Consider the following 27,181-nt stretch of genomic DNA (forward strand, 5'->3'; position numbering starts at 1 on the left):
AAATTTTAAAAAAACCTTAAATCTATTTTAATTTTAAAAAAAAATTACTTATCATTATTAATTTTCACAAGATCATTACACTTGTTCTTCATGTCCTTCCCAATCAAACCCAACAATGCTCTTCCCAATCAAACCTAGATTACAAGAACACAAACCCACAACCAATAACTCCAATCCAGATCACAACAACACAAACAAAAAAAGAAAAATAGAGATCGGAGACCCAGATCAAAATAAAGATCAACCCAGATCCACCGAGGCTCGTCACCTCCACCGTTCAGATCTTCCTTCGGCTCGGTGGACCTGAAGAAGAGCGTCGTTGCTTCGGTGGTGGAGGTGGACTCGCTGGGGTCAGCGGAGGAGAGAAAGGTCGATCTGACCCACCACACAAAGCCAAAAGACGCGACCCAGAGTGATCGGAGAGAAAATCCGACAGCCCAGATCCACCGAGGCTCGTCACCTCCATCGTTCAGATCTTCCTTCGGCTCGTTCCCTCCACCACCCAGTCCGTCTTGTTCGACCCAGATCGATATCTTCCTCTCTTTCTTTTTTTTTTTTTGGTTTTTGGCTTCAGTTGTTCTTGATGAGAGGAGGAAAGTTTGAGTTGATTTTTGGCCTTCGTTCTTGTTGATTAGAGAGAGGGAGGAGAAAGACGTTTTTGGTATTGTTTAGATTTGTAATAAAAAAAACAATTGAAGCTTGTTGTTCTCTGAAATGAGAAACATCAAGCTTTTTGAATTTTCTAATTAATTTAATTAGATAAATAAAAAAAATCGTTTAAAACTAAAAAAGTAAAATTTTTGTTTGTTTTTTATTTTTTTTAAATTAAAATTAAAATTGAGGAATTAAAAATTTTAAATTTTTTTTTATTAATTAAAATGCTAATGTGGCATTTAAAAATTCCAAATAATTATTTTTAATAATATTTTAATGGCCACGTCAGTGCCACGTCAGCAAGCAGGACCTTCCGTCTGCCACGTAGGAGGTTTCCATCAATGGGTTGACGGCAGGGACCATTTTAAAAACGATTTTCTTTTTTTAGGGACGAAATTCGTAACGAAATCAATTTTGGGACCAAAATAGGAATTGACCCAAAATGTAAGGACGAAAAGTGCATTTTCGCCGACAGTAAATTAAGAATATAATGTTCAATACGCACCAAATCATTTTGGTGGTTCTATTTATACTGTAGGACAAATGAACAATAGCAGCTTTTTTTTATTGACAACCAGAGAAAAGAATACACATAGTCAAATACACAAGATGGAAAAAAAAAAAGAAAAAAAAAAGGTACATTACAAGAAAAAGAAGGTAACTATTTTGCTTCCCATTTGTAGCTACTTTTACACAACTGCTCTCCTGCTGTACGAGGAAGGAAATGAAATAAGACGTAATACAGGGAGTTCAGAATGAAGAAACGAAATGACTATGGACCATGAACAAAGTTTCTCTCCAAACTAGTCTGGAGAGAAACCTTTTAAACTTATCATATATATCTTTTTTCGAGTGTGAATTTTAAAAATCTAACCGTTAAATTTCATGTTCCTTATGTTCTTAATATGCATATTAAATTTCGTTCAAATCAAATTTTATTTATTATTTGATCAATGAAGATGACATAGCAATTGATCTTTGATCTTCTTGAAAGTTTACAAGCATAAATGATATAATAAGAACATGCAATCCAACTGTTAGATTTTCAAATTTCACATTCAAGAGAGACTTTATTTCCTCCCTTATAAACTCCAAAGAATACTAGAAGAAGAACAACGAATTCCACTCCTTCAAAATTTACTTAATAAATTCCTTTACAAACTCCCAAACATACTGTTAGACTTGTGTGTGTGTGTAACTCAAGCAAGTTATCTCCTTTGGAAGTTGAGGAACTTGATGCCATAGGCAAACGCAAAGACGAAAATGAGAACAAAGCCAATATGGGCCACTACAACAGCTGGAAGGAAGTCATGTTCGAAACCCATTGATGTTTTGAGGTACTCCTTTATTGGCACGCTACCTGCGCCAGGAATCTCAAGCAAAGCATCTATGTCACCAACTTGAGAGGCTACAAGACCATATAGTGTCCAAGCCACAGGAGAAGCCCAGTAGTACCACCTCCACCATATGGGGAGTTGCTGCAATGTGTAGGCAATAGTGAGTTTTGTATGCAAAGAGAGAGTGGACATAATGGCATAACTGAGTGTTTGAGTCTAACATATATTGAGTAAGAATAACATACCTTCCTGGAAATGAGGAAACCAGAGAACAAATTCCAGAAACTGAGGAAGAATGACATACAAATGGCAGCAATATGGAGGCTTGGTGTCAGTGCAACAAGCATCATGCCATACAATGTGAAGTAGATATAGCATGTAAATATGAAGAAGTAGAACAAAAAGAACTTGGCTGCTGTCCACTCAAACCCGATCATAGAGTAAAGGATAAGAGTGTAAACCATAGTTTGAATTGCAATGTAAACCATCTCAATGGCCACCTGCATAATTAGGATCGTGCTTTAGCCCTGTATAAAATAGCATACTTCTGTAATAGATTTACATATTTCAAATTAAGTTTTCTTGATGGCAAGATACATTCTGTTGTCAATTTGGAATTACAGTCCTACTAGAAAGAGACAAATTGCATCTGACTTACCTGAGCAAATGCATAAGGCAGTTCAGAATACATCCCAGCAGCTTTTTCACGGTAGAAAACCGTTCTCTCAATGGAGACAACAGACTGCACTGAAGAAGCATTCGTGCCTCCAAGGAAAAGCACAGCAGCATACATGGCTCCCAAAAGATTCATCAAGTCTTGTTGTTTGGCCCTGTTAACAAAACAATTAGAGTTGATATCTGATACAAGTACCAATGAAAATGAATATTAAGCAGTGGTGCTTTAATCAAATAGATCACATCTACATTTCATGCAACCCTTTTAATGACAGAAAACTAAGATATTCAACTAAAGAAAAAAAATCAAGACTTACATCTTTTGTCCTTTGTCCCAGAAGATTAGACCAAATATTACACCAATGATTACAGTCATGAATAACCGGATGGCATTGTACTGAGGGTTTCTCCAATAAGACCAATGTTGTTTCCAGAAACAAGCTTTGCACTGAACAATGAATGATTGGGAGAATTTGGTTGGGAAGTGGAGGTCGTTGGAGCCTGGCACTGGAGTACTTAGCTCTTTGATAAGTTCCTGATTCCTCCTGAAAGTGTTGAAAGGAATCAGAATCACAGTACCTGAAATCCCGGGAATGAAGGAAAAAACTTACTAACAAAATAATTGTAACTTACTGATAAAGTGAGGAGTTGGCAAAAATGTCAGCAAAATCCACATTAAGATGACTCTCAATTGTAGGAGCAGTGACTTCAAGCATCCATGCGGCAGGATTATAACCATCCCTAATCTTAGTAATTCCCGGGACAGCCTGGCATAGATATAGATATTAATAAATAGCTAGCAAAATACCTGTTAGTCAACCCCAATGAATAACACAATTGGTTGAAGTATAAATGAAGAGCATATGTGTAGATATTAGAAATATGGTTGTGGGGTGTGGGGGGAGCAAGGGCAGGGGTTTAAGTCTCCAGGAAGAAACTTCACACACATATACACTTAGATTAGGCTAGAGTAGAAATTATACCTTGTATCAAAAAAGAAAAAGAAAAAAAGAAATATGGAAAAACTCTTATCATTTGATTCAATAGGAAGCAAACATGAAAAACATGAAAAAAGATGCTCACTTCAAAATACTCTATCAGCTTGTGAGAATTGCGACCAAGAGGTCCAGCATAACTGACTTGTCCTCCTCTTTTCATAAGCAGTAGCTGCAAATAGCACAACGCCAAAGTTGAAAACATATTGCAAAATAGATGCATAAGAAACATGTAAGTGACAAACTCTAACAACAAAACTAAGAAAATTGAGTTGTGCCTCATCAAAAGCTTCAAAAATGTCTATGCTAGGCTGGTGGATTGTGCAAACAACAGTTCTCCCAGTATCCACTGTATTTCTCACAGTACGCATAACAATAGCAGCAGCTCTGGCATCAAGACCAGATGTTGGTTCGTCCATGAAGATGATAGAGGGATTAGCAACAAGCTCCACAGCTATTGTCAGCCTCTTTCTTTGTTCTGTTGAAAGACCATTAACTCCTGGAAGGCCAACTATAGCGTCTCTTATTGGTGTAAGCTCAACCAACTCCATAACTTCTTCTACAAACATCTATACCAAAAACAAAAAATAAATGTACAAATTAAATAACACACTTAGAACTTGGATCATCAAGCAATAGGAATCCAGACAGGGTGATTAGAAACAAATGAATATGTTCTGAAGTCTAGAAAGATGATTCTAGAAGACCGAGCAACATACCTTTCGTTTTTGTTTATTTATATCTGCAGAGAGACGGAGCCAAGCTGAATATAGGACAGACTCATAGACAGTAACATTTGGTGAATGAATGTCATTCTGTTCACAGTAACCACTAACCCGAGCAAAAGTTTCTTGGTTTTTAGGGTAACCAGAGATATTAATGGTTCCTTCAATGTATCCACCGGTCTTTCTTCCGGCTAACACATCCATAAGGGTCGTCTTCCCAGCACCGCTGACACCCACAAGTGCTGTCAATATTCCTGGTCTGAAAGCACCACTGACATCTCTTAGCAGTTGAAGACGATCTTCTTCAACTCCTTGACTTTTCATTTCCTGGTATGAAAGACCAAAATTTACATAAGCATTTGGTAGGTAGAATAAAAGTTTGACAAGAACTTAAAGTGATATGATATTCAAAATGTCAATGAAAGCCTAAATTACTTTACCAAAACATGAAATGTTTAAAAATAAGTTACTTACAGGAGGCATATCCACGTAGTAATTCACATGGTTAAATGCGAGTGAAAGGGGTTGGAAGGGCAAAATCATTCCTCTTTTTGGAGTACTATCTGAAGCATCAACAATTTCTGAAGAATTTCTCACAGCCATATCAGTACCTGTAAGTGTTTCACAAAAGTTCTGGCATCTCTTAACCATTGAAACACGCATGCATGATTTTTTCTGCTGAAAAATTTGTGGTGCCTTAGAAGTTTATTTTCTTAAATTAGAAACAGATTTCCTGTTAACTTGAGCTTGATCTTGTGTGCTGCCTGCTCATCCATTGCTGATAATTTTCCGAAAGTAGGTTCAAATGACTTACTAACAAAACTTCTTTTGTTGTTTCTTCTTCTCAAAATTTAAGTTTCATGTGGCATATTTTAGCCCATTTTTTGCATTATCTTCCGTCTCTAGGGGAAGGTAAAAATTCATTGATGCAATTAGAGATATTTATTTGAGTTAAAAATATTTTTCTGTTTTAATGAGTAGAAAACCATCTGTGAAAAATGCTTCCCTATTCTTAACTCTCGATAGATTAAACAGCCTATAACATCACGTTCTGTTGTTCTAATTTCTAATGTTGTGTTACTGCATTAAACCCTACCACCTCTGTTGCTTAAAGGTTTACAACTACACTAATGGATGCATAGTGAACTGCATTTTGTGCAGAGATGTGATGAACCATCAAGCTGATACAAGCTTCTTCAAGATAATATCTTGATTATTACAAAACATGTTAATTTTTATCTATCCAATTGAAATAGAATTACTGTTGTCATTATATGAACTAAATTTGACTAAATATCAGTAAAAACATTGAAATAAGGGAACCATGAAAATTGAAGGAGAAAGATCAAGGATAAACCTTCTGTTCCATGTTGTTTGGAGGATGACTTCTTATTCTTCTTGTCTTTTTCATCATCCGCAATGACAGCTTTTGAATCACCCAAAGCTGAAATTCATTTTCCACACAAGGATTTGTTAACTCTGAAATTTCATTTCTATAAAAGAAACTCTAAGTAGGAATGAGATGAAATCACTTACGATTCAGGTAAGTCAATGCTGCAACAAAGAACACATTGAAGAGAAGAGAATATCCAAAAAGTGCTCCAATACAAATCCAGAACCAATGGTCATCGGTAAAGAAACCTCTGGTCTTGAGAAGGACCTTTCCAACTGTTGGTGCATTAATTCTGGTGTCGTTATTGGGCTGCAATAGATAATTTTTGTTAAATGTCCATGATGGCTTATGATGTTGAAAAAGCCTAATTTGAGCTTTTATTTGCATATGCAGGTAAGTAAAGCAGATGCAATTCTGAAATTTACATATGAAAACAATTAAACTATAAATATATCTTACTGCACTCCATCGTTTATCAAGAAATTCATTCATCACTAAGGCATTCTGTCCATACATCATAGGAGAAAGATAGTAGCCCCATATCATCCACGGCTCAATGTCATCTGCAGGCAAAAAACGAAAGGTGGAGTCTTCTTATCTTCTTTTATCAAATAAATCAACATTGAAATACACTGGCAGCTGGATTGGAAAGTGATGAAATTACTTCTGGCGACAATGAATCCTCCAAGCACAAAAACCAAAAGCAAGGTGAAGGTACCCAGCGTACTAGCGACAACTTGTGTTCTTCCAAGTCCAGCAATGAACCGAAAAAGGGACAATGCCACTTGATGTGTGCCAAAGAATGCCAAGAACTGTCGGAAAAACCTGAAGTAATATGGGAAGAAATGTGTCAATGAAAGAAACATAGACTAAACCCATAAGTTTGAAACATACAATTCCAACAACTATTAAGTACCAAGTAGCAAATCAGTTGCCACGGACAAAATTTTGAAATCCTATTTACCTGCCAGCGGATGGAGCAAATCCAATTGTGTAGTATGTAAGAATGATCCATATTGCTGATTCCAAGAATGATATAGGGATCCTGAGGGCCCAAATGGGTAAGGCAAAAGCCCATGCAGGATAGAACAAGAAATCCCTCTGTCTAAAAAAGACAGGAAGCTTGACAATAGTCATTGACAATTCAGCCATCCCATTGAACATCACATTAATCAGACTGAAAAATAGTGCTCCCATAAATTTCCCTCCATCTGCAACAGTTCCTACTGGCATTTCTGTCCTAAGGAAAACTGTCAAGGCGATTAAGGACATGATTGTTAGCTGAGTAGTCTTGAATATATACGTAAAAGAATTACGCTTCATTAGCAGCCATTCCCTTGAAAAGCAAGCCCTGAATAGTTCCCAAGATGAAAGACCATACTTCTCTGTCACCAGTGCAGCTGGGTGCACTCTAGCTTTATCATATGGAACACTAATATCAGCTGCAAGCTGTTGGCCAATGTGGAAAGAGCTGAAGGCCTGGGCAAATTCAGGAACTGAAATGTATCTGTAATGCTGGTTCTTCCTGAACCAATATTGCTCTTGATCCTTCTTGGATGTTACTTCTTGTAAAAAGTCAGCAACTCCTTTCCTATCGGGGCATTTGAAACCCATGTGCTCAAAGAACTCAAGGACATTTTCTTTTGGACCTTGGTAGACTACCTGTCCTTCTGAAAGTAAGATAATGTCATCAAAAAGATCATATGCCTCTGGTGCTGGCTGTAGAAGGGAAATGACCATAGTCACCTCCATAATATGAACCATTTGCCTCATGAACTTGCAAATCTGAAAAGTGGTAGAACTGTCCAACCCTGTTGATATTTCATCCATTAAAAGAGCCTTTGCTGGTCCGACCAACATCTCCCCTGCGCCAAATTATAATAACACAATCAGATTGATAATGAATCATTACAAATGCTTACATACTAGGAACAAGAATGTGAACTGGATACATTATTCTTTTGTGTAAGATTAATGACTCTTAGTTTCATGATAAATAACTTAAGCTTGTCCATAAAAAATACCAGTTGTCACACGCTTCTTTTGCCCACCAGAGATACCCCTCTTCATTTCATCTCCAAACACAATATCGGCACAAATATCCAGTCCAAGTATCTGTTAAAGATTATTAAAGGTCAGCTATTTTAAATTTTCTTGTTAAGTTCAAAAAGAAAAAAGAAAAAAAAAAGACATAGCAACATGAAATAGAGACAGCGAACCTTGAGAACATAATCAGTAACCAAACTAGTCTCTTGGCCTGCCATTGCTGTGTTCTTCATGAATGCATCAATCTCAGGATCGGGCTTAATTCCTGCTTCTTTCTCTCTTCTTGAGAGTTCCACCAACATCTCATACCTTGTGCCAACCCCTAGACAGCGTCCTGAGAAATCCAGTATCTCTCTCACAGTCATTTCTCCATAGTGAATATCAAATTGACTAATATAAGCACAGGTTCTTTGAGGAACAAATTCATGGAATTCATGACCACAGTAGGTGACTTTCCCAGACAACTGTACAGAATTCTCATTAATTAGTAGGCCATAAAAAATTAACCTTAGACACTACAAGGATTATGCAAACTAGCAAGAGAATGGGAAACAAACCCTCAAATCCTTTTCAGGTTTCCCGGCAAGTGCCTGCAACAAGGTTGTTTTCCCTGCGTCTGGAGGACCCAGAAGTAGGGTCATCCTGGATTTACCATGTCAGTCAAAGTTCATCCTAGAAAACCAAAATAAGAACAATAACAACAAATACAAAGCTACCTATCAACCCAAAAATTAAAAAGAGTCTGAACATATAGACAAAATTTTAATTTAGAAATTCTATTTTACCAGATACAGGGCAAGAAAAAAAAAACTTTACCAGATACAGGGCAAGAAAAATGAGTTTTTTTTTTCTTGCCCTTACACCCAGCAAGATTTACTAGGCGAATTCACTTTCATATTTGGGCACCAAAAAAAAAAAAAGGCAGGAAATCAAGTAGCACTTCATAAAAAATACCTTGATGGATTAACAATTCCACTAACATCTTTGAGTATCTGGATTTTTCTCTTCTTTGATGGAGCAAGGTGAATCAATCCAAGAATACTCTGTTGTCCATTACAAATTGAAATGCCAAAAAAAATAAATTGTTGTTTTTAGTGACAAATTTAAAACCAGATAAAACAAACTGTCAAAAATTTTAAACCAAATCATCGGACCAATAACTTAAACAACAAAATTTGCTAAATTTTTAGTTCTTTTAATAATAATTACTACAAATAGCCCAATAATATATCTCTCTGCTTCTCACAAAACTCTACACTAGAAACCAATTTATGTGGGTTCCAGTTAGCTCTACTGTTAAAGTTTTTTATAGTTGTATAAGAAATCTGGAGTTCAATCTCCGCCTACACCAAAAACTGATTGGTGTTTTGGTCTGGTAATAAAAAGTTATTATCAAGAGCGGACGCAATAGGTTGAAACTCTCTAAAAAAAATCAATTTAACTTTTAAAAAAAAAAACATTTAAGTCATTATAAAAAAAATACCTCAATTACGTTCATAGCAACATTAATCAGAGAAGGAATTGCTCTTTTCCCAATATAAACATCTCCCTCCACCGACAAATGTTCATACCGAAGTTGAATCTTAGGAATCTCAATCCCCACTCTGCCACCAAAACCAAACTCAAAAATATCAAATCACACAAAAACAATAATCATAACTTAGGAAGCATGGACACAGACACAAATACAACACACTAGCAATTTTTTTGAAAAATTATAACATGAAACACCAGTATAACACGAATACAACACAGAAACCTTAAAGAAACAAAAAAAAAAAAAAAAACGAAAACAGAATTACCTGTCAGTTCTATTTCTGAGTCTCCTAAGAAACTTTTCATTGTCTTCCTCAGCAACCTTAAGAATGCTCTCCATCAACCGCTTCTTATCTTGCATCCCAAGATTTGTAACGTCCACTTCCTGTACAACCTTGCCACTGCCAACAACTTGCCTAAGCATCCCTTTCCTCAACCTATCATAGGTAGGCAATCTTTCTAAGGCTGCCCATTTTAACTCTTCCTCATCTTCCCCTTTACTACCGCCGCTGCTCCGGCTAAACACGTCCGGTCCCGGGGTCGTCCACACTTCCCTGAAACTTCTCCGGCTGCTCGTTGACCTGGTGACCTCGTCTCCTGGTAAAGCCACCGCCATTGCTAACTAACTACGGTATCCAAAATAATGCTCACTCACAATCTCAATTCAGAAAGTGTGTTTCTGTTTTTGAATATTGTGTGTGCGTGTTTTTTTTTTTTTTATCCCATAGTTATAGAAAAAAAGAAAGAGCAGAACCAGAAAGTTTGAGTTACGTGAGTGACAAGTTTTGTACGGACACTCAAATCTGTATATTATTTCAGGTTAAAGTCTCGGTTGTTGGAAAGGGAGAATGTTATATTTGGGTTGTTGACCGAGAAAGCGTGTAGGTGATTGTAAAACTTTGTCTAGAAAAGGGAGTGGATAATGGGATTGAGTAATAAAAATAGGAAAAAAAACAAAAACGAAAAGGAGGAAAATGAAAACGAAATCCCGGAATTTGAGGTGAAACAGGGAAATTCAGGGGAGCGATAAGCTGGCTGAAGCTAAAATAAGCAAAGCAAAGCAAATGTCAATATTTTTGAAGAAAGAAGCTTCTGTAACTGATCAAACTGATTTATCACTCAGAATCAGTTACAATGGTAGGCTACGTGTTCTTCATCTATTGGAGCATTAGATATTCTGTTAGGTTATAGAGTTATTCCCGCTTAGTTTGTTAAGGGTTTGATTTCTTCTTTGCATAAATAGCCTGAGTTCGTTGTGATTTTAACACATAATTCTATTGCAATTCCCAATCTATTTATATGCTGGATTGGGCCAGTGCAATCCCGAATCAATGTAGATGGTGTGTTTTTGTAATAATAAGATGAGTTCGAGTTAGCCCAATTCTTAAAGTCTCTTGACATCCAATACGAAATTTAAGGTGATTTGAGCCTACAAACAAAGAGAGCAAATGTTATATGTTAAAATTGTATTATATTTCCTTTATATATATATATATATATATATATAAATATAAATTGGCCCATTGCACCTATTTGAGTTAAGTCATATCAACAAGATATAATATAAATAATCATTGGGACAACCTTTTTTTTTAATTAAAATAAAAGGCAACAACATTTTTTTTATCTATTTATTTCAAATTAGAAGAATAATTTTTCTAAATTTGTTGGAGCAACTCAAATTTAAATCTATCACTTATTAAAATTTACGTATAGTGGATTAATCCCACATTGGAAAATAAGTGTGAGTTTTAAATCTTATGTTGTATATTCAAAAGTTAAGTCCTTTTGAATATACATCACTGTAAGTTTCTTTGCTATTTCCTCGTGTGTGTGTTAAAAATATTTAGTATTCTAAAAAAAAATAACCAGCAATCGTCAAATTTTTTTTTAATGTTAAAAATACGGCATAAATGATTTTGAAAATTTTCGTTTAAAGCCTGTGCCCTTTCCCCGTGTGTGTGTTAAAAATATTTAGTATTCTAAAAAAAAAAATCTATGGAGGTGTTAATTCATTTCAATCAATTTATATTATTAATAATTATTCAAATCCTGTGTGGCATTTTTAAAATATAAATACAATTTATTTAATTTTTATTACAGTAACTTTCAAAGGTTGGATTATAGTTGTATAACTAGCATTCGTCATTTTTTTTAATGTTAAAAATACGGCACAAATGATTTTGAAAATTTTCTCAACTAAGGTAAAGTATTGAAGAACCCATGCTAATTAGAAAACTGTAAGTGCACAAATGCACCTAGCCCCAAGAACAGTTATGGGCCCAGGCCCAATGAGCCTTAAACAATATGAATTTGTAGAGGGTGGGCTTGAAACCCAAGTTAGAAGTGTGTGGGGACCAAATGACAAATTAAAGATTGCAAATACTTAGAAACAACAAGTGATATTGTAAATCGGCCTCCTCGGACTTAAGCCGAGAGTTGTTCTTCTATTATATCTTTTTTCTTGTCTTTTTTCTTCTTTAGATTACAAAAAGTCCGTCCTTATTTCTATTCCCGGTTCCTCTTTAAATACTCCTCTTTTGAACACTTTGTACACGTGTTGTCCCACCTCCCCCTTAGCCTAGATATTTTCCTTCTCAATGCCTTTGAATAGTAACCAGAAGTTTCTCTTCTACTGTTCAGGTGTCACTTCCCCATAAATGCGGCCAGGGTGGTAGGTGCAGGGTCTTTAATGTGGAGGTAGCAGCCTTTATCTTTGACATTTCTTGAACATCGGTAATTCTGGGGCGTTCTAGGGTTCCCCCTTTTTAACCATTGGCCTTAACCATGTCATTCCCTAATCTTTACTATGAAATCCCGAGTTCGTCGGTGTTCATCCGAGGATAAGGTCACCCTCGGCTGGATCATCGGATCCTCGGCGTATGGGCCGACCCATAGTACTAACAATTTCTAAACCCAGGATCAGGTCGGCCTTCCTTAACACGGCCCAAAAGGCCCACGTTCCCATCAGGATCTTTTTGCCCCCCACAAAAACCTTTTGTTGTGAACTTAACTAAGCCTGTGTTTGGTTTGATGAAAATTGATTGATTTAAAATATGACATTCTTACTTATGTAAGAAAATATTTTTATATATAATAATAATAATAATAATAATAATAATAATAATAATAATAATAATAATAGATTTAGAATATGACATTCTTCCTCAAGTTTAGTTACATTGACAACAATTGACACATAAACCATTACAAAAAAATTTATATTTGTGAATTCACTAAAATTAGTCATAACCATTTTGATTTTCTAACTTTTTTTAGTGATATATATAAAACCAAAATTGTAGTATTTATTCTATATAATTAAAAAGATTACTAATATGAAAATAAATACATTTTTTATATTAATTATTTTAAAAGATTCGTTGATTATTTAAGTATAATGAAATTTTGATGTTAGTTTTCTAAGATTTATATGAGAAAAAATTGATTAGAAATATGACATTTTTGCACAAATTTAGTTACTTTTGCAACAGTGGAAAAAAAGTCCAACAAAGGAATTTTTTTTTTTTTTTAATAACACACAATCAAGAATGTAAAAATAATTATGTGTGTGAATGTTTTCAAGTTACACCTGATGTAATTTTACAAAATTTACACATTTTATCCATTGTAGATCTCTAAGCAATTTAACAATTCAAAAAACACTATCTTAATTAATGTATTTTTCTTGCTCAGATTTGCTTACTTTTGTAACAGTGGAAACAAAGTCCAACAAAAGAAAATTAAATGAATTTAATAATACATAATCAAGAATATAAAAATAATTATTGAAGGATATTTGTATTTTTATTTGTCAAAATGATATTTGCATTTTTTTTGTAGGCATGAAACAAGTCTATCTATATTAGTCACAATATCATACAATTTTCAAATTCGTAAACACATATAATATGATTAAATCATTACACCACTCTTATTGTTTTTTCTATTTTGTTGTCTTTCTATTTTATCTATAGAATAGAACACAAAGGTTACAATTATTTGCAAGTAAAATTATTGAAATATTGGGAAATTAACAAAATGCACTTGAGTTCTTGTAATATCTCAATCGTACACTTCCAAAGGTTGAGAGGTTGGGTCTTGCTCGTCTATATGCACTTCAAGATGCAGAGGATGCTATGAAAGAGAATACAATTACTATGAAATTGAGTAGTACCTTTCTGAAGTATATGTATATTAGCGGAATCTCCTTACACAATATATTAGAGGGATTACTAGTAGCATTGTGCTTTTTGAGCATATTGACAAAGTGCTTTTAGGGGTTCCGAATATTTTTTTGCTCTAGCGTAACCCATCTTAATCTTGGTGAGAACAAGGATGTTGAGATTCTAAAAGTTTTAAATTTCACATTGTCATTCTACCATATGATCTCTCAATTATCAAAGTTGAAAGTGTTTGAATTATGGGATGTTCAATTTCTTGTACATAATATGCTTTGGGATGTGAAGATCATGTCAGTTTATTTCCCTCACTTAAGGCATGTTTGCATACATTATGATCCAAGAGATGACATGATTCAAAATGGTTTTCTGGGGTTATCTCAATTGGTGAAAGTGGATGAATTAGAACTTAGATGGTCGAATGAATTTTTTCTCCAAGATTTTTAGACAAGTACCCCAATATAAAAAGTTGACTATTATTGCGTATGTCAGGGCCGGCCCTAGACATTTTGGGGCCTAAGGTGAGAATTAAAAATGAGGCATTTTTTATACTTATATATTAATTAAATTAATATTTTTATATTATAATATATTTCATTTAAAATCTATTTTTCTTGCCTTTTGAGATGCAAATTGACTAATTAAATCTATAATTCAACATGTCATTACTATTTTCATTTTCTTTAGTTGAATATCATTATGGTGAACTTGTTCATTTGTGACATTTTCATCATTATTTTCATTTTCTTCTAAATTATTTTGAAGTTCATTATCAAGATTTGTTGTATTGCAAAATTGAACATCATTGTTATCTTGCAATTGTATCATTTCATTATCTTTTAACTCTTTTTGGTGAATTTCTTGCTCATTTGTGATATTTTCATCTAAATTTTGTGGTATATTTTGTTTATTACTAATAACAAATTTATCCATTGATCCTTTTTGAGACTCAATTAATTTTTCTTCTTTTTTTCTTTTTTTAAGTTTTTCATATCCAGATGCATATTTCCTAGTAGACATTTCTAATCAAACAATATATTTATAAAGACTAAAATAAAAAATAACTTTTAAGTGTAGAGCAAATGAGAAATAAAACCTGATTTATATAAAAAGTATTGTTGTAGTTTCATCGATGACCGAACAATAATAAGTTTTTAGCAATTTCAACCTACATAAATAAAGACTTATTCAGTATATGGCCACTAACTAATATATATATATATATATAAACTGAAAACACAAGATTAAAATTAAAATAAAAAATAAAAAAGCACAACCATAACAAAAATTTAAGCACAACTATAACACAACAAGGTTACAAGGCTTATTAATACGAACCACAAAAAAAAAAAAAAAAAACACAAAACACAAAACAAATTAATAACCCAATACCCAATACAAATTAAAAAAACACAAACAAATTAATAACCCATTCAGACTTATCTATAACCCACCCAATACCCAAAAGGTAAAAAACGTACAGCACTGAGGCTCTATAAACAAAACACACAACACTGAGGCTTTATAAACAAAACACACAGCGGCACATGCACAGTAGCAGTCCTTATAAAAAATCCTATCTATGACTATCTAACCCAAATCCAAAAAGAAGAAAACGCAGCAGCAAGCTTTATTTAAAATAAATAAATTAAAAAAAAAACCTTGAAGGAAGCTTGCTGAAGAACGGCTAAACGGAATTGAGGAAGAGGAAGAGGAAGAGAAAGCCAGAAAGGCCGGAGGAACTGAGGAAGGCAGGAAGCTTGCTGCCAGGGCTGGAGAGCAGATTAGATCAGTGAGAGCAGGGGAGAGAAAGGGATTCAGGGAATCAGACTATCAGAGACAGAGAGAGAGGCGGAGGGCAGAGATTAGAGAGAAAGGTTAAATTTTTAGGGTTTTGAGTTATTTTATTTGTTGTAATTTGTAATTGTTTTGTGGTTAATGTGTTAGACCAGATTTGTAGTTTATCCGGATGATTTTTGATTTGTCTGATTTACCAAAATTTTTGTTTTTTGGTTAAAAAGATGTACTATCAGATGGTTGTGCTTCACCTTAAATTAAAATTTTTTTTTTCCTACTCCCTCTTATTTTCTAAAATTTTGGGGCCTCCCTTCCACTTAGGGGCCTTAGGCAACCATCTAACTCGCCTAAGGGAAAGGCCGGCCCTGGTGTATGTTACTGCACTGAAGAAAAGTATGAAATCATATCCAACTTCATCTTATTCATGATAAATCTCATGAGAAAACACGCATAAGTTGAGGTTATGCATGAATGAACCCAAGTGGGGGCCAAAGGCACTGGCCCTAGCGTTAAGGGAAAAAAGTAGTTATTTTTTATTAATTTATAATTGATCCCCTCTTCCAAAAATCTTGGCCTTCTTTCACTACAATATTTGATTTTATTGTAAAAGTATTTGCATCAATTGTTGTTGTGGGGATAAGAGAGTCAAGTAGGAATATTGGGCTGTGGACTGCGCCCGAGGTTGCAAAGAAGCTCGAGGATGATCAAACAATAAGAAAAGCATGTGGGTTGATGGGCCGAGGACAAAAGCCCATAACAACGAACAAGTGATGTCTTCTGAGGAGCCAACTTCCTCGGGGGGTGATGTGGGAGGCTAGGACCCGACCACCTAGAGAATACTGTGCAAAAGGCAATCATATTTTGGAAGATGAGCTTCAGAGAAAAGAGTCAACAGTGAACTAAGAAATATCTAAGAAGAAGGTTGCCACCACCACATTAAATGTTCTGCACCTAACCAACTGGCCGCATTAATATGGAAATGATGTCTGAACAGTGATATTCAGCCTTATAGCTACACACAAATTTTCTAGGAAGGCTTTGATGGGACAAGCATCTAAGAGATCATCTGCATAATCAACAGGTGGAAGGCTGGGATTGAGAGGAACAAGACTATATAAGGAAAAGGCTCTCGTGAGAAATGAGGCATGGAATGAGAGGAAAAATGAGAGAACTCTTTGTACTTAAAAGAAAAAGCTTGAGTTAATATAAGAACACTCCCATCTTGGACTTGACCGAGGATCATAATTCTATTCAAATTGTGTTTTCCTACCTTTCTAATATGACTCCAATCTATCATGGTCTATACTTGACTTACTGAGTTTCTTACTTATGAGATCCACTCTCTATAACAAATATATTGATTTGGGCTCGTTGGGCCATTATCCATATTCTTTGGGTTGAGGGTCTTATGTCAGTTCTTATAATTGGCGTCGTCTGTGGGAAATTACTAGGAAAACGCTCATAGTCTTGTGTAGTCATGGTGGGTTCTGGACCAAATCGAGAAGAGTCTATGGGATCTTAGCACTAGGACCATTTTCTTAACTTAGAACGGAGGAGAGATCGTAAAGTAAGTGTGCACACAACTCATACCAGCAGAAGTCATTCCAAAACTGGGAGCCATGTATAGCATGGAGAAGAGACTAAAAACCTACAGTTGAAAATTTATCATTTGCGTAGAAAATTATTTCGCAGGCAAAGGATGGAGTCTCCTTCAAGCTCAGGATCCGAGTCAAGGGATGATGACAGTTACAAGCCAAGGTCAAGAACTCCTTCTAGTGAATCCTTTTCCAATATGAAGGAACGTTATCATAGGCAAATGAGTAGAAGTCCAGCCCATGGGAGCTTGGGGAATGATGCAATGGGTAAGGCCTTACGCTAGATTTCAAAATCACTGTTTACAAGGAGGATTGAAAGGGCAAAGCTTCCTCGTTGGTTTGCATAACCCACTTTTACCATTTACAATGGGAGGACGGACCTAATGGAGCACATTTGTCATTTTAATCAGAGAATGGCTGTTCATTTGAGGAACGAAGCCTTGATGTGCAAGGTGTTCCTATCTAGCTTTGGGCCTGTCGCAATGAGGTGGTTTGATGGGTTGGAAAAGGGCTTTATTAGCTCATTTCAAGAGCTCACTAGGGCCTTTAGGGCTCGATTTGTTACATGTAGCAAGGTTCCTTATCCCTTAGATTCCTTGCTATCAATAGCAATGAGAGAGGGTGAGACTTTAAATACTTACTCAGAAACGTATTGGGAGATGTTCAACGAGATAGATGGAGATTTCGAGGATTTGGCTATAAAGGTTGGCCTTCCCACTGAGCATGATTTGAGAAAAGCCATGACCAGGAAACCTGCGTGAAGCATGCGTCAATTAATGGACCAAATTGACGAGTACAAACAAGTCGAGGAAGATCACCAGCAAGCAAAGGGGAGAGCGAAGGTGACCCCTCTTGACCGAATAGATTTTAGGTCGGAGAGGTATAATAACAACCGACCCAGGAGAGATTATCCTGGACATGTTGGGCGTTCTACTGCTCAAATAGTTAATACAGTATTTAAGGATCACGTACACCAAATCCTTGACAAGATAAAGAATGAACCATGTTTTAAGTGGCCGAATAAGACGGGAGGATGCTAAGCCAAGGGGCATGCTAAGCCACAGTCTTGTTCAGGTGTGGTGGATGCTTATTCACCTTATACTACCATCTTAGCAAGACTGTGGCTTCATGCCATGGAAGATGTTTCTTCAACTCTACATTTAAAGGTGAAGTATCCCTCTGGGGACCATGTTGAAGAGTTGATTGGAAGTCAAACCATGGCAAGGCAATGCTTGGTTGCTGCTATTAGACACCAGTCCGAGGGCAAACCCTTGGACATCCCCAAGAAGGCTTTGTAGCAATTAATGGAGGTAGAAGTATCCTCGGATGTTGCAGATGAAGGGGCGAGGTGTGAGGAATTAGAGAAGCTTATTATCGACACTAATGCAGAGAGGTACTTCCAAGTTAAAGTCTAATTGCCTCCTTAAGAGAAGGAGGAATTGCTAGCTTTTCTTAGAAGGAATGTTATTGCTTTTGCTTGAATTGCCTATGAAGCTCTCGGAGTGGATCCAAATTTCATTTGTCATCATCTAAATGCCAACCCAACCATTATTCTAAAGAAGCAACCACCTTGGCGCTCTTCTAAAGAACATGTTGAGGCTGTCAAGGAAGAAGTGATGAAGCTTAAGCATGTAGGGGCAATTAAGGAGGTTTTTTACCTAGAGTGGTTGTTCAACACAGTTGTGGTGAAGAAGAAGTCAGGGAAGTGGAGAGTTTGCGTGGATTTTATTGACTTGAATAAAGCTTGCCCCAAGGATCCTTTCCCGATTCCTTGGATAAACCAATTAGTGGATGCTATGATCGGTCATCCTCGGATGAGTTTTTTGGATGCCTTCTAGGGGTATCATCAGATATCATTAACTTTGGCTGACTAGGAGAAGATGGCTTTCGTGATGGCCACTGGGAATTATCATTATTGAGTAATGCCCTTTGAATTGAAGAATGCTAAGAATGACAAGATCCCTTAAATGGGTGTAAGTCATAAGAAAATGACTAAGTAATAACTCTGTATAGACAGATGTAAGTTACTAACGAAGCCAAGAATGACAAGACCCCTTAGATGGGTGTAAGTCACAAGGAAAAATGGCTTAAGTAACAAAATTCTGCATGGACGGATGTAAGTTACTGACAAATCCTAGAATGACAAGATCCCTGAAATATGGTGTAAATTGCACAAATTGGTCAAATAACAAGATTCCGCATAGACGGATGTAAGTTATTGACGAAGGCAAATGAGGGTGAATCACGAACAGCGGCCAAAGAACCAAGTTTCATGTGGACGGAGATAAAATTACCGATGGATCAACAAGGTAAGTGGAGTAACTAAAGGAATGAGGTAAAAAAAGATCACACAAAAACGAGAATACAAACAAGTAAGTACACAATCACAGATATAATTAAAAGCCCAAAAACAATGAGCACCATTGTTTCCATACTGCAATTAGAAGCCCATAAACACTGGGCTAAAAGAAAAAAGAAAAAACATCGTTCTTAAATTAAAGAAATTGTTCTTAAAGTAGAATTAATAAGCCCCAAAACACATTGGGCACCTAAAAAAAAATATACATAAAAACATATGGAAGAAGTTATGAAGAAACAGCAGGATCAGGTGTTTGGAGGGGGTAGAAGGGCATCCCCAGAAGTATCACTCTTAGGAGCGGTGGACTGAGAAGCTTCATCAGCCGTCATCTCCTTGTCCACTTCTTCGAGGTCTAAATTTTCCAAATCTACTCTAGCTAGATGCTTGACGAGATACCGCCTCAAGAGCTCGAAGCCCTTGAAGTACTAGCTGAAGAGGACAATGTTGTACTCCTCCGTCATCTGAAATGCCTCCACGGACCTCGCAACAATCTTTTTCAGCTTTTCCTTCGCAACCAAGAGCTGCTCGTCCTTCTCCGAGACAAGTTGCTTTTCCACCTTCAGCTCGTTAGAGAGAGCCTTAACCTACTCCTTGATGGTGTTAGCCTCTCCCATAGCAATTATCAGACCCTTCTTTAGTTTGGAATTTTCTGCCTCCAAGGCCTCCACTTGTGACACCGTCGACGACACCTTTGCCTCCTAGGTAAGAAACTCTGAGGTAATGTAAAGGCTCTCCCCCAGCATCTACAAAAGAGAAGACAGATCTCAAAAAAAAAAGAAAAAAGAGGAAAGACGAATTTACACAAGTACACTACTTGGACGAGCTTGTGAAGATGATGGCTCACAACCTCGTTGGGAGACAAGTCTGAGAACACTTTCATGTCCTCGGCAGTAATGATCTCTTGCACCCTTGCCAACGCAACCTTAGCATTTTCCCAGACATTGGATGAATGCGAATCAGTCTTATCCTTCCCCTTGTCACTGGTGCACGGCCTCTTCCTCTAGGGGATGATCTCTTCAATAGAGGTCGCCGGGGAGGCTATCTTCATCGTCTTGTTCCCAGGGGTGACCGGAGTACTTGGAGTAACGGAGGCCCCTTTATCAGTCACACGAACACCCTTGGTTCCAATATTAGAGAGGGGCTCATTCTTTTTAGCCCTCATCCGTGCATACATCCCTTGGTTAAATTTTGTCGTCATTCCTGCAAAAGGAAAACACTTAAAAAAAATAGAAGAAGAAAGAGGAAAAAAGGACAACACGGACGAGCTCAAACAAACATTTACTCTTTTTTTGCTCGATGTCTAGGTTACGTTGCACAAAGGCAGATGGTTCTGGGCCGAGGCTATAAAAAGCTAAAGTCCGCAGATCTACCAGATCATCAAAATCTTCGATTGTCCTCGCATACTCGATGGCTTTCTCAACCTGCTCCTTATACCTACTTTTAAGTTTGGGTCATCTCTTAGCTACACAAGACAGTAGATGAAAGAGTTAATGACGATAAAATGAACACAGAAATTAAAGGTTAGAAGGATTGGAAGAAATAACGACGCACCTAAAGTCGGGGTTCTCCACCGACAGAGCAACCTAGGGAGATCACCCCAAACTTCGTCAAAGGGAGTCTCAAAGTTATCACCGGACACAAAAAAGAACCGGGACTTCCAGTATCTGAAGGACGAAGGCAAGTCCCGGACAATCCTAGTCCTCCTCTCCCAAAGCACCAGTTCGTAGTACCCATGCTCCTTAGATAGCTTTAAACGGTACAGGTAAACAAGCTCGTCCACCCTAATCATATCCTCATTTGTAGCAGCTAGCCATATCTCCATACAGCTGACCACTATTCTCCACAAATTGGGCATAAGTTGCTCAGGAGCAATACCCAAATGCCCTAAAAGCTCCATAATAAATGGGTGGACAGGTAATCTAAGCCCACTCAGGAAGGCGGCTTCGTAGAAGCACACCTCTCCAGGCGAGAAGTGGCAAGCTTGTTCCTCCTCATGAGGAAGATGAACTCTAACCCTATTTGGAAATTGAAATCTATCCTTAAACCTAGAAAGTGTCTCTCCGTCCAAACCATACACCTTTTCAAGGGCGTTTAAAGCCCTAACCACTTAAGGAACAGAGACGGCGGTGTTCCCCTTCGTGGGGTCGTCACTAGATGACAACCCAGTCTCACGTTTGCTCGATCTCACCTCAGACATTGCCCCTCTCTCACTCACTAAACTCTCAAACCAACTAATCAATTGACAAAGTATAGGAAGCAACTCACCCAATGCAGCACCTAAACCACTACCCTCAAAGACAAAATTTCCAACCGAAGGAAGAGAAGCACGAGAAGTATCTAAAGAGGCCCCCAAAAATGCAAAAAAGAAGGAAATCGAGGGGCAAGCTACCCTAACCTCAGTACTATTGACCATGAAAACCAGAAAGTAGAAGTAAAGAAAGGAATCCTAAAAAACCCCAAAACACCAAAAACAAATGTGCAAAAAAGAGAGAAAAAGGAAAAATAAAAAATTTGTCATAAGCTATACCATAAAAGAGGGAAGGGCAGAAAGACATGCCTCTAAAGGAAAATGCAGAAAAATGAGCCACGGAATGCACCGACTCGGAGAAAATCACAAAGGGAAGTTGGAGAAGAAGAAGTTTAGAGCTATGATTGGGAAAGTGAAAAGAAGAGAAGTTTAAACTCTAAAGCACAAAAAATTGAAATCCAGCGGGAAAACCAAGAGTCACACAATTGGCACATTAACTGCACTAGCTAAAACACGCCACGTGACCACGATGTACGAAGCACTGCCACTATGCATTAAAAGCGAAACAAAACCCCAAGAGCCACGCCTAGTCAGAAGACCTTTCCTGTTCTGATGGTCATCCTAACACGCCACGACGACCACAGAACCTGGGGGGGAAGCTGATGGGACTGACGAGATATCTCGTCTTGGACGACTCTAAAGAATACCTTCGTCCATCTATCCTAAGCATAGACGAGGGTAGGCAAGTTATTAATAAGAGGATTCAATACCTCAAACAGTTACAAGCCAACTGTCAGACCGTTGGAGCCTCATTAATATGCACACTAATAAGCCCTGAAGCATTACATGAAAGAGCATTAAAACCCCAATCAAGGCCCCAACGGCTAAGGACTAAAAATCTATATATACACACTCATTAGATATACATAAGGTACATAACTCCAACCGAAAGAAATATTTTTACACTTCTTATTTACTCTCAAAATATTGCTAAATACTAACTTAGCATCGGAGACGTTGTGGCAAGCACCACACCAGTGTCCATCTCAGGAAAGCTTTAGTTCGTTTTGTAGGGGCAGTGACGAGGTCTTGGCATCATATGGATGGATATACTCGGCTGAAAGAACTTGACTTCATTATGATCAATGCCAAAGATTTGCTCCAAACATTCATCAGCTTGGGGTGTACTGAACCTTTTATCTAGTTCGTGGCCATTTGTGCAATGGAGCCTGGATATTGTAGGACCGTTTCTCAGGGCTGTAGGAAACTGAAGGTGGCTTCTTGTTGGAATTGACTACTTCATAAAGTGGGTTGAGGCTGAGCCATTGTCTAATATTAGGGATGTTGATGCAAAGAAGTTTGTTTGGAAGGGTATTGTTACCCGATTTGGGATTCCCCATACGCTTATCTCGGACAATGGGCTTTAATTTGACAGTAAGACCTTCAGGAGGTACTGCTGTGAGCTTAGCATTAGAAACAGATATTCAACCCCAGCCTATCCGCAAGGGAATGGGCAGGCTGAAGCAGTCAATAAAGTTATAGTAAGTAGGCCTAAGAAAAGGTTGGATGAAGCAAAGGGTGGATGGGTTGAAGAACTCCCACATGTTCTTTGGACATAGCGAACAACTCCTTATCATTCAACTAGGGAAATGCCTTTTTCTATGACATATGGGTCTGAGGCCGTGATCCCTCTAGAGGCTGGGTTTCTGATGTTGAGGACAAGCTTGTTTACTCCCCACAACAATGATCAATTACTAGAGAGGAGCTTGGACCTAATGGACGAATGGAAGAGAAGTGGTCATGGTTCAGTTAGAACACTACCAACAAAAACTCAAGTAGGGGTATGATACGGGTGTGAAGGTTAGACCATTAGCACTAGGGGATTTGGTGTTAAAAAAGGTAGTAGGGACTGCAAAGAACCCATCTTGGGGGAAACTAAGACCTAGTTGGGAGGGGCCATACTGCATCACTTCGGTGGCCGAGATAGGAGCTTATTTTCTAGAAGATTTAGATGAAAATGTTGTACTATGTCTGTTGAATGTAAATAATCTTCGAAGGTACTATTATTAATGAAAGGCAACCTAGCCATCTTTTATTTTTACGATTACATGCCCTAATTTTATTTGTTTAAGTGTTAAACAAAACCTCAGTCATGTCTAGTTCCTCGGACCACATACCTTGGGTAAATTAATGCTTTTTATTTGTTTAAGTGTTAAACGAAACCTCGATCATGCCTAGTTCCTCGGACCATATACCTTAGGTAAATTAATGGTTTTTATTTGTTTAAGTGTTAAATAGAATCTCGGTCATGCCTGGTTCCTCAAACTACATACTTTGGGTAAATTAATGTTTTTTATTTGTTTAAGTGTTAAACAGAACCTTAGTCCTGCTTGGTTTCTTGGACCACATGCTTTGGGTAAATTAACACATTTTTATTCGTTTGAAGTGTTGAATAGAACCCTAAATACGCATGGCTCCTTGGACTTTACACCTAAGGTATATTAACACTATTTGCACATTTGATTGTTAGGTTACTAATCACTTGGGTGTGTGTACATGTTGGGAGCGGGGCTGTGCTAAATTTTAGTTGATAGAGCTTACAATTCTGGCTCATGGTTTAAGATATGCCCCAGCCACTAGCGGATGGAGAGGGGTCGGCCTTAGCTGTTGACTGAGAATAGGGTTTAGGCGCTTTGTTCTTGGCTGTCTTTTTCTCCTTGGAAGCCTTTTTGGTTGTTGGTGGAGGTTTAGACTGTTTAGGCACTATCTTTGGTGGCCTTTTTCTCCTTGCCCTTTGTGCTTTCCCTATTGGGCTTCTTAGAGGCTTTCGAGGTGGCTTTAAGGGTACTAGCATCAGCAGGCTGGGCAGGTTCAGGCGCTTTAGGGGAAATGATCGCCTGGGAGCTAGGCTGAGCTGTTATGTGCAAGGCTGGGGGGTAGAAGATATTTTCTATCTTCCTTAAATCTAAAGAAGCGCCCACCCTGGCTAGGTTCAATGCCTCGGTCCATACCTGAAGGTAGTAACCTTGGCAGACTCCTGTGACTTGGGCCCTTAGAGCGTCTTCAGTCTCTTTATCCCCGAAATCATAACCATTTTGCTTAGCTCGAGCTGCAACCTCCTCACTCTTTTCCAACTCTTTTTTCTAAGCATCTATTTGCTCCTTAGCAATCGCTAACTGCTTCTCAGCTTTACGCAGTTGCTGAAGCTGGTCCTCAACTTGTTTTCAGCCTCGACTAAAGCAGCTTCGACGCTCTTCCTCTCCCTGTTTGCCTCAGTCAGCTTTGTATTAAGCTCTTTGATTCTCTTCTCAGCCACAGCCAAGGTCTTCATTGCAGATATGCGATAAGCTTCCTCATCTTTGCACTGGGCATGGACTCAATCCACCCACTCCTCAACAACGTTGGTTGTTTGGATGGCCTGGAAGACAGAAATAATATGAGAAATAGAATAAGAGTGTGAAATATATATGTGAGAGGAGTATAAATAAATGGAAGGGCGTATAATTGTCAAGTCCCTCTTCAGGATTAGGAAGACCTCGTTCTTCTTCAAGGTCCTTAAATTGGCCATGTCGTGGGGTAGGAGCAAGGGCTGCTCCAAAGTGTTGGCCACATAGCCCACCTTCCCCTTCTAAAAGTCCCTAATGGAGGAGTCCAAGGGGAGTGGGGCCTCATCCAACTCAAGTGTAAGATTCCATATTGGAATCCTAGGGTGGCAATCAATGACCAAGTCTGCGCCCAAGGCTTCTGGTGTGTTCCTTTTTTGCGCTCTTTTAGCAACCTTGGCCCCTTTTTGGGGCTCAAGGTCCTTAGAGGGAATTTCACCCTCCTCAGATGCCTCTTTCCGTTTCTTCTCTCTTTTTCTTTTCTTTTTTGGCTACTTTGAAGGGGAAGTATGAGTAGGGAGGGGTGTAAGAGGTCGAGGTTGGACAGCCACCTCGAGAGTAGACCTTTCGGCGTGTGATTCCAAGAGCTCAAGGAGGCTGGTGTTTTTTTTTTTGTTGGAGCACCATGGCTTCTGGAACATCGGATGGCTCTTGATTGCTGCTTACTTTAGCAGAGGGTAGATGGGAGAAGGCAGAGTGTGGAGACTCTGTGGGGGCAACTGATCAAAGACCTCGAAATCCTTTTCAGAGTCTGTAACCTTAATCACTCTAATTGTCTCTTCCTTGGAAGCGGGATGTGAGGAGGTTGCTTCTTCACTGGTAACATGCTGAGTGGGCAACTCAACTTGCTAAGTACCTTCAGCTGGAGGACTGCCTAGGAACTCGAGTACTGTGATGTTGATTTGTTGTAATTGGGGATCCTTCGCCTTTATTAAGTACTTGGGGGACTAAAAACTCAAAGAGATCGGCTTGTATCAGAGGATGACGTAGGCAGCTCGCAGCTATCTATCCGTGTGGAGAAAAATCTCAGACTTGAGTATCCTGGTGAGGTTGGGCTTGTTGATGAAGTTGAAGTTGGGGGCTGTGCAATTCTTGTCTACAAAAATCCAAGAAACGAAAGTGTAATTAGAGAAAGGGTTTGTTAGACAAAGAGAAATAAATTTCTGAACTACGAGAAGAGAAACAAGAAACTATGAAATTGAAGTGTTCACTATTAATACAGGGTACTTAAGCCTAAAACACCCTACCTGGTTTCCCCTCTCGTGTTGGACAATGAAGACCATCGTGCCACTCACCCGAGATAATAAAAAAATCTCGGTCCATGCCCTTGTTAGATTCGGGAAGACATGAGATGAGCCTGACTTCGAGGACCCTAGTTTTAAAGTAATATCCCATACTCTTAAGGTGTTGAAATTATACACCTAGTTGATGTTGTGATGGGTAAGATTTACTCCCATCTTTTCATTAAGGGTGTCCATACTACCTAATATCCTATATAGGTTTGGGAAACATTGGGTCGAGTAGAGTCTATGGGCGATCAAAAAATCCCTAGTCACTCTCCCCATAGGGATCCTCATCCCTCCCTCTATAGGGATCACCACATCTCCCTCGGATCTTAAAGCGTGCCATTCACCGAGAAGGCAGTGCCGTATGGAAACTCCAGATGGGATATTATACCGAGCCTTAAAACTCTCTATGCTTTCGAGAGTATCAACTAAATTAGCAAACCTACTCATCTAAAAAGTAATAGAGGAATGTTGAAGAATGGGGTGGAGAATAGGAGACCAGGAAGAAAGGGATCCTAAAAGTTAATGCACGTGCTAGAGGGTACTTACTGTAGGAAATGAGCACCTTGGACCGCTTCTTGGAAGATTAAAGATTTGGAAAATGGAGGAACTGACTTTTCTGCGCACTTTATCTAGGAAGGAAGAGTGAGCAGGAAAGCTCCTACTCAAATTTCCATGGAAAATCCCTACCACAGGATTCCCATTGCACCGTAGAACGTAGGGGATAGGGCACCTTATAAAGCAATTAATGGAGCATCACAGATGCCGAAGCATCAGTAACATATATAGAGCATGTGAAAAGACCTTACCAATTGGGAATGTTTATGGAACGTGTAAAGTTTGGAGACCAATATCAAAACTCCAATTTTCCTCAGAAGAAAAGAAAACTAGAGTTTTGAAGGGCTATTGTAGAGATAAGAGAGCCGAGTAGGAATATTGGGTCGTGGGCCACGCCCGAGGATGCAAAGAAG

At 38.0% G+C, this 27,181-nt stretch overlaps 1 protein-coding gene across 2 annotated transcripts; it reads right to left on the reverse strand.

Moving 5' to 3' along the window:
- Positions 1 to 1,638: 1,638 nt before the first annotated feature.
- On the reverse strand, positions 1,639 to 10,053 carry LOC142608593 (pleiotropic drug resistance protein 2-like). Of its 2 annotated transcripts, none has more exons than XM_075780284.1 (20): positions 9,628 to 10,053; positions 9,309 to 9,429; positions 8,780 to 8,868; positions 8,383 to 8,467; positions 7,999 to 8,289; positions 7,804 to 7,894; positions 6,744 to 7,644; positions 6,444 to 6,604; positions 6,239 to 6,342; positions 5,923 to 6,088; positions 5,744 to 5,830; positions 4,861 to 4,967; positions 4,381 to 4,713; positions 3,940 to 4,230; positions 3,750 to 3,833; positions 3,300 to 3,433; positions 2,984 to 3,211; positions 2,650 to 2,821; positions 2,237 to 2,491; positions 1,639 to 2,132 (listed from the first exon to the last, which is right to left on the reverse strand). In XM_075780284.1, the coding sequence occupies exons 1-20, from the start codon at positions 9,975 to 9,977 to the stop codon at positions 1,863 to 1,865; spliced, it is 4,320 nt and encodes a 1,439-aa protein (XP_075636399.1). In that variant the 5' UTR covers positions 9,978 to 10,053; the 3' UTR covers positions 1,639 to 1,862. The 2 variants fall into 2 exon arrangements, with proteins under 2 accessions (XP_075636399.1, XP_075636398.1); XM_075780283.1 differs by having other exon boundaries at positions 4,861 to 4,997.
- Positions 10,054 to 27,181: the final 17,128 nt, after the last annotated feature.

Source organism: Castanea sativa, chromosome 9 (assembly GCF_040712315.1).
Source record: "Castanea sativa cultivar Marrone di Chiusa Pesio chromosome 9, ASM4071231v1".
NCBI lineage: Eukaryota > Viridiplantae > Streptophyta > Magnoliopsida > Fagales > Fagaceae > Castanea > Castanea sativa.